Below are 7,845 nucleotides of genomic sequence, written 5' to 3'. Positions count from 1 at the left end.
GGCCGGGCTGGGCTCCGCACCGCCCCCGCAGCCCTGCCCTGCCCGGCCCAGCCCTGCCCCGGGACTGCTGTGTCCTTCCGCATCCTCCTCGAACTGCCCTCCCGCACCTTCCTACTGCACCCTTCTGGATCCTGAAGCGCCTTCCTGCATCCTTCCAAACCCTCCTGTACCCTTTTGTCCTCTGCAGCATCTTTCCCTGCCCTTTTGCGTCCTTACGCGCCCTCCTCCATCCCACTCCATCCTCCTGGCACATCCTGCATCCTCACACATCCTTCCACGTCCTCCTGCGCCCTCCTCAATGCCACATTGCATTTGCAGCTTGCAGCCCTCGTGTCCCCACTGGAACAGAGCATCACTGGCCATCACAGCATGGCCAGAACCCCAAATCCCCTTTTCCAACCCTCACAGCACTTCCAGGCCTGTACCCATTTGGCTTTTGGGACACAAGGCTGTGATCCTGGGAGCTGCAAAGGGAAATGGGCAGGGGGGGATGGACTCGGCTGTCTCCTGGTGCAGGGGCTTTTGAGGAAAAAGAGAAGAGCATAAAATATTGCTGCCTTCTCTTTTTCTCCCTGTTGTCAGGAAAATTAATCCACAAACACCAGAGGTTTTTGTCCAAAAAGGAGACAGAGGAGTCCTGTTACTCTCTTTGAATAAAGGGAAAGGCCATGGGGCATTCCCCTGGGGTCTCTCAGATTTTTGTGGATGCAGCTTCCTTTTTATCCTAATTTCCCATCTGCATTTCCCTCTCCCTTTCCCCATTGGCTGAGGCATTTGGGAGGTACAGACTCCATGGATATCTAAAACACCCTTCTCATGCATACCCCCCACCCCAGTTTTCTTTTTCTTTGTGTCTCTCTTTTTTTTTTCTCGAAATCCAAAGATTTAACACAGTCTTGAGTGAGTCTTGTTTAATCACCACAAATTTGTTTGCATTTCTGAGCAGCCCATCAGGCATCAGCCACACCCAGAGCAATTGCTCCGAGTCTGGTTTGGCCATGAACATCCCCAGGACTTATTTAATTTTAGTACAGAAACTCCCTGACACCACTGGATTTTTTGCTTATGCCAGCAGATATAATTGTATGAGCTACAACCTCCTTGTGCCCAGTGTGAGAGTGCAAGGAAAAGTGAAATAAGGCCATTTTGAGCTCACATTTCTCTCCCTCTTTATTCCAGAACTGTTAATTCATCAGCAGTGGATCTGGCCCCTGGGTGGGGAATGGTAGATCTCAGGTTGCTCAGCCACAGATTCCCAGGTGACTTCTAAATTTCATTTAATTCACTGGCTCCACAACCAGATTTCCTGTGTTTGTGGATAGCTCCCTTCCCTTTGTTATAAGTGCATATTATATTATTGGCTTTTCACAAATATTAAAATGAATGTTATATGTATAAGGTTAGAAAATTTTGTTGTATTAATATAGTTTCTTCTATTTCTGTTATTGATGAAACTTAGACATAGTGGTATAATACATATATATGTTAGGCTATAACATATTAAAGCAAAAACTACTTTTGTTTATATAACCCAGAGACTGAAAAGACAGAGACCCCCCTGCATTCTTAGATGATCTTGTCCTCCAAGCCCTCCAAGAGAAGGATTTATTGCATCCACTATCAGAGGATATAAAACCCAGTGGCACCAAGAAGATTGATCTATTGGGAAGGGGGAAAGGTAAAAATTAAACAAAGGAACATCAAAAAACTTAATAAGAATATATGAATATATATGAGAATTTATGAATATGTAATAGGGTTCTGTTTTTAAGGGACAATCCTTTGTTAGTAAGGTGTGTTCTCTTGGCTGAATGCAGACACCTGGCTGCATTTGTATATTTTACTTTATTTTTATCTCCTAATTGTCTTTCTGTTAAACTTTTAAATTCTATATAAAAAATGTGAACCTCATTTTTCACACCTTCAAGGAACTTTATCTGTACCCCACTGGTTTTAAGACAAGAGAACTATGTTCTTCATTAATTTAAAGTCTGAGCCCTCTAGGTTTAAAAAGATCCTTGAAGAAATACCAACTATTTTTCAATCCCTGAATTCCTCATTGTGATTATAAATCTTTTTTTTTTTTTCCATCAGAGAACAAATAAACAGGGAGAGTGTCCTGAGAGCCAAAGCTTTACTGGAATCTTACCATCAAATCAAGTTTTCCACAAGGTAGGAGACATATCACTGACTTCTTCAGGGGATCCTGGGGAAGGGAAGGTGGACCACAGTCCACCCAACCCTGTGGGTGTCCTCCCTTTTGTGTGGTCCAGCAAAAAGCTTCTGAATCAATTAAAGTTGAAATGAAATTTCAAACAATTAAATTTGTAAATTAAATGCAGCAGGGTAATGGTAGCATTTGCCTCCTCTTCCTTTAGCTCCAAGCAGGTAAACCTGTTGGTAAAAAATACCAATGGTCACAGGAGGACTGACAGGAGTATCCTTTGGCCTTTTTGTCCCCTAAAATAGATTGATTAATTTTTTTCAGTTTTAATAAACTTCAGAGTGAGATGCAGTCCCAATGAAGGTCTATTAATCCAGGAGCCTGCTATATAATTAAAATCCAGAGTCTGAAAGCTTGGGGAACAAGCTGGGAAGCCCCCAGGGCATTTTGGCATTCCTTAAAGCCTTTGGGTTCAATAAGTGGGCAGGCAGGGATAATGGACAGTGTTTGATTCTCTGTGCCTGGTGTTTAAACCCACATTTGGCCTAAGGCTCAGCAACCCAAGTCTTGAGGAGACCAATTTATTTCTGAGTGGGCCATCAGAGAGTAGCTGTCCCTTGGGCAGTGCAGCAGATGTGGAGGAGGGAGTCAAAGTCAGCAGAATCCAGTGTGCCAAAGGCTGGGAGAGCTTAGGAAAGGCCTGGTGCTGTTTGCAGCCTATGCCTGGCTGGAGTTTTGTTTCCCTGCAGGTGTTTGGTGTCAGCTGTAGTTAAACATCACCTGCACATCGCTCACGAGAGCAGCACAGACACTGCAGAGTTCAGAACAGAGCAGGTCACTCAGACCTGGGACATCAGCCCTTCCTGTGTGCAGTGGTGCTCTCAGCAAAATCCGGGCAAAATGGGGGTGTCCAAAGGCCCAGGAGCCAGGCTGTGAAAACACAGGGGCCTTTGGTGATTGTGTGGTGTTTTCTCTTGATGCAGGTACCACCCCTGCACGATTAAACAGCCGGTGGCCCAAATAAAATATTTGGGACACAAGCCCAGGAGCTCCAGCCCATGCTTTGATTTAGCAAACTGCTTCAAGCCAGCCTCTGTCTTCACTCCTTGAGTAAGTTCACTGATTTCTCTAAAAATTAGGAGTGGCTTAAAGGTTCTGCTAATTAGCATGGACCCATGACTGCTGTGCAAAGTACAAACCAAAGGGACCGTGCTTCCAGCAAGCTCCATTGGCCTCAGCTGCATGGAATTAACATTACTCTCTGAGGAAGGAGTAAAATCCTGCCCCGAATCAGGGCAGACTGACTAATTCTGAAATACCAACATTCTAAGCTCTTAAAGTGCTGGTGTTGAGGGCTCTTGCTGCATTTTCTCTTTCTGCTGGACACCTGGAGGGCACTTCAGCACACACAGAGCTCCGTAGGTATGGCTTTGGCTGCCTGCAGCATTTGAATCCTGTTCTGCTACCTTGCAGCATCCTCTGGGCTCTGCCTCTGCTTCCAGAGACGTGGAGGCTGCTTGAGGATCCCCAGGATCCGCGGTCATTTTGAAAGCTGTAACTATGTAAATACAGAGCTGTGTAGAGGCCAAAGCTCGGCTCTGCGGCTCCGGAATCTCGGTGGGATTGAGCATCCAGAAGCTGCTTCCTGGATTTTACCTCCCGATACTGCCCCGGCTGGCTGGGAGCAAGCCGGGCCGCGCTGCCGGGGCGGGCGGGCGGTACCGGGGGCGGTGCCGGCCTTCCCTCGCCTTCCCTCGCCTTTCCCTTCCTCCCAATCCCGCAGCTCCGGACTGGGAGGTGCTGGGAGCTGCTGGTGCGGGGGCTGCTGGCGGTAAGGAGCGGGAGGGCTGCGGGCACACGAGCAGTCCTTCCCGGGGAAAGGGGGCACGGAACCCTCCTAGCAGTGCCTGCGGTCGGTACCGAGCCCCGGGCAGCACAAACAGGATACGGCCGGGAGCCTTCCGGGGCGGGAGCGGAGTGCGGAGCTCCGGGCCCGGGGAGCGTCCCTGGCTCCCAGGCTGAGCTGCCCCTGGACCCAGCTCCCCTCCACGTTCAGTGGGATAAGAGACTTTGAGTGGCTTCTGGCCGGGAAGAGCCAAAAATAGCAGATGGTTCGGAATGCGCAAGGTGGAGTTGTGACTGTGTTGCCAATACTAGAAAATGGATTACCTTCTTTGAAAAGAGGCAAAAAAATTTCAACTAACAAAACCCTCGTGATTTACTGATAGTTTTTCCTGCTTCACTGCTCAGTGAATTATTTGAGGAAACAGTCGAGGTGGGTGGGGGGGGGAAGCAAAGGAGTTAAACACTCCTTATGGACTGTGTAAAAACCTGGAAAGCTTTTCCTGTTGGTTTGCTCCTGTGATTAGCTCAGGGCTGTGGGAGGGATTCCTGGAGAGCAGGTTCACGCTCCCTTGTTGAAGCCCCAGGGGCAAAGTCCTCCCCGTGGTCCCGCTGGGAGCTGGAGGCTTCAGTGCCTGCGGTCCCGGGCTAAGGAGGCGGCAGGACTTTGGTCCCGTGTGACATCCCCGGCTTGCTGTCTCCTCTCAGGTGCCACATCAGCCAAGCATGGCCACCCAAATGTTCGAGGGCAAAGGGCATGCGGCCGTCTACCAGAAATACAGGTTTGCACCTGGCAAAGAGCTGCGGCAGACCATCCTCTCCTACCTGCAGGAAAAGGTGAGCGGGGTATGGCCAGGCTGGAACAAAAATCCAAGGAGTATTTATTTAATCGTGGGTGGCAGTGTTTACCTTGCTGGGAGTGTCACCTTGCTCGGTGCCTCGGGGAAAGATAAAGCAGCTGGGATCAAGGCCACATGGGGGCACAGAAGAGGCTTTCTACAGGTTCTGCCATGCCAAGGTTGTTCCTGAGTGGGTGCTGGGGGGAGGAATGGGGTAAAAGCACAGGAATTGGGTGGCTTCCCACTGAGACACATCCACTCCTCCCTGCAGAAGGCAATCCCTGCGGAGCTGGCGGTGGATGTCGGCTGTGGGTCTGGCCAAGGCACCCATTTCCTTGGGGAGCACTTCAAGAAGGTGGTGGGGACGGACATAAGCGAAGCACAGATCCAGGAGGCCAAGGACACCCCCTGCATGCCCAACATCTCCTACCTGTGAGTGTCAGGACAGCATGCCCAGCCACAGGCAGAATTCAGGTCCTCACATGAGGTTTGTGAGTATGACTCTTTGAAGAGCCAGCTGGCACCAAAGATTCCATTTGATGGAATTCCTGGTGTGAACAAGCATTGTCCTAGACTTCCAGAAGCTGTCTGGTCTTGCATCCCAAACCATCAAAAAATACCCGCTGACTTCACGTCCTGCTCTGTAATTCCCACATCACACGTGGCTTTTTCCCTTGCCCCTTGCAGGGTGTGCCCTGCAGAGGAGCTGCCGTTCCAGGACGCCTCCGTGGACGTCCTGACGTCGTTCACGGCCGCGCACTGGTTTGACATCGACAAGTTTGTGAGGGAGGCTGAGCGCGTGCTGAAGCCGGGCGGCTGCGTGGCCATCAGCACCTACTCTGCAGACATGAGCCTGCGCTACGGAGACTGCTCCGAAAAACTCACCAAACTCTTCAGGGAGGTGAGCTGGTAAAACCTCAGGGTGGGGTGGGAAATGTGTGGCACTTGGATTCAGAGAGGAAGGAATGGGATTGAGGAATCCTAATGTAGAATGGGGCAAAGGGATGGGTAAAAGTAGGGATAAAGGCTGAGGCAGGATTTAGAGACTTCCACTCAAGGCTGGCTGGATCGTGAGGAGGGAGACATGAGGACTGATAGGGCAGGCTCTGGTGGGGGTGAGAAGGGTGCCAGGGCAGATCTGGGAGTTGGTATTGGCCAGGAGACTTTTCCTCTTGCCCTGATCACAGTGAAAAGAAGGGGAAGTATAAACTGTTGGGAAGAAGTTCTCTTTTTAGGACTCTTTCTGGACTAATTGGATAAAAGAAGACTCTCCACTATGAGTAAGAGCTGTGTAGGGAGGACAGGAGCCTTATTTCTATAATAGGATCCTTGAATTCTTGACATTAAGCAAGATTTTGGTTACAACAAGTCTTTTTTTTTAAAAAAGGACATATATGAATGTATCAGATGCAGGCCCAAACCTGAGTTAAGTGGCATCTGAGAACTTCAAGGTTTTGTGTTTAATACACTGTCTTTACAGTGCTGGGACAAGATTTTAAAATACTCACATAATAGAATAAAGTATGTGTTGGAGGACTACAAAACAATCTTTGAGGCCTTGCCATTCCCAGACAAGAAGAGGTGAGCAGAACCACCTTTGATGGTGTCAGATATTTTATCCACCAGGGTCAACCTGTTGTCTGTGCTCCCCTGCCTCTGAGATTTAACTTGCCAATGCTCCTTTCTTGCCCGTGTCTCTTGTAGAGTCACTGATATCTATGACCAAATTCCCATGACCGTTGAAGGTGTGGTTGGTTACATGGAGTCTGCCTCTCCATATCAAACCTTCAAGAAGGATGACCCCAAAGGTGCAGCATTCCTCCTCCAAGAGACTGAAAAGAGGTGAGAAAACAGGCAGGATGTGGAGGACCTGTCCTATGCAGTGCATGCAGAGGGAGGTTGTGCAGACCCCTTCAAAGCTGCAAGTGGACATTTGTCAGGGGTTAAACAGCAGATCCTTAAATTTTAAGCCAATGTAGCAGTAGGATGTGCTTGCACTCATGTATCCATGAAACTTCTGACATGAGACTATCCTGAGTTTCTTTACCTTGTTTTTAATTGGCAAAAGGCATGAAAAATATTGGTGGTTGCATCTTCACCCATCTGTTTCAGCCCCAACAATGGCCTGCTGGGAAGGGGTGCCTGCTTGTTTACTCCCTGACCAGAGTGACCCTTGTGCAGCAGCTGGAAGCATTTGCCATCCCACCTGTGCTGTGGGTGGAAGAGATCTGTCTAAGGTGAGACCCTTCCTCTGCTTGTCCTTCCAGGATGCTGGAGACAATGGGAGTTTCCTCTCGTGAGACCCCGGTGGAGTTCTGGGTGAGGCACGTCTGTGTGCTGGGGTGCAAGGGACGCTGAGGAGAACCCTTCTCCTGATCTGGTTTTACAGTGGATGGAGAAGGTGGGTTGTCTCCTAAAACCCTGCTTGTAACCGCTCTTGTTCTTTGGGAATATTGGTGCTGATTTTGCTGATGGAAATTTTGGTCTCCTATGGAAAGCAGATGGGGTTTTATGTCCTTCAGCTTCCTGTCCACCTTGGTCCTGAAATCTGCCCAGTGCTGCTCACTTGGCACTGGAAGTGTTCCATTGTGGACTGCTGGTTTATTGTGGGGAAGAGAAACACAGGAACAGCTGAGAAACTCACTGCCTTTCTTGCACAATAAATAATAATTAAAAATCAAGCTGAGAAAATACTGCCTGTGGCTCCTGTTTTTCAAAGAGGCTGTGGAACACCCACTGGCGTGGTAATAACTGCTACACTGACATTGAGTGTCCCAATGCCCTCAGTGCCCCTCTGCTCCGGGGGGAAGGTGGCTTTTGGGCAGGAAGGGCCACTGACCTCTTTCTCTGCCCTGCCTAAGTGAAGAGCTGTGCATTGTCTTTGAAGGCTGCCCTGGAAAGGGGCTGTTCTCACCCACACTGTGCCCCTGTCCCTGGTGCCTTGCTGGCTGGTGCAGGTATCAACCCCTTCCCTGTCCCAGGAGTGCCTTGGCCCTAGTG

At 49.4% G+C, this 7,845-nt stretch overlaps 1 protein-coding gene and 1 long non-coding RNA gene across 6 annotated transcripts; both read left to right on the top strand.

Moving 5' to 3' along the window:
* The first annotated feature begins 90 nt into the window (after nt 1–90).
* On the top strand, nt 91–2,536 carry LOC117244729. Its single transcript, XR_004498324.1, has 3 exons — nt 91–1,259; nt 1,536–1,678; nt 2,095–2,536. It is a non-coding gene; the product is annotated as an uncharacterized LOC117244729 (long non-coding RNA).
* Nucleotides 2,537–3,381: 845 nt separating this feature from the next.
* On the top strand, nt 3,382–7,538 carry LOC107207788 (putative methyltransferase DDB_G0268948). 5 transcript variants are annotated; one of them, XM_019007575.2, is made up of 8 exons: nt 4,110–4,291; nt 4,715–4,843; nt 5,117–5,277; nt 5,533–5,746; nt 6,326–6,426; nt 6,550–6,687; nt 7,113–7,246; nt 7,368–7,538. In XM_019007575.2, the coding sequence occupies exons 1-7, from the start codon at nt 4,283–4,285 to the stop codon at nt 7,201–7,203; spliced, it is 843 nt and encodes a 280-aa protein (XP_018863120.1). In that variant the 5' UTR covers nt 4,110–4,282; the 3' UTR covers nt 7,204–7,246; nt 7,368–7,538. The 5 variants fall into 5 exon arrangements, with proteins under 5 accessions (XP_015490984.1, XP_015490983.1, XP_015490985.1 ...); XM_015635498.2 differs by lacking the exon at nt 4,110–4,291 and adding an exon at nt 3,382–3,586 and having other exon boundaries at nt 7,113–7,538; XM_015635497.2 differs by lacking the exon at nt 4,110–4,291 and adding an exon at nt 3,896–3,995 and having other exon boundaries at nt 7,113–7,538.
* Nucleotides 7,539–7,845: the final 307 nt, after the last annotated feature.

Source organism: Parus major, chromosome 7, assembly GCF_001522545.3.
Source record: "Parus major isolate Abel chromosome 7, Parus_major1.1, whole genome shotgun sequence".
NCBI lineage: Eukaryota > Metazoa > Chordata > Aves > Passeriformes > Paridae > Parus > Parus major.
Note: the sequence above shows the minus strand (reverse complement) of the source record. Positions and strands in the feature narration are given on the sequence as shown.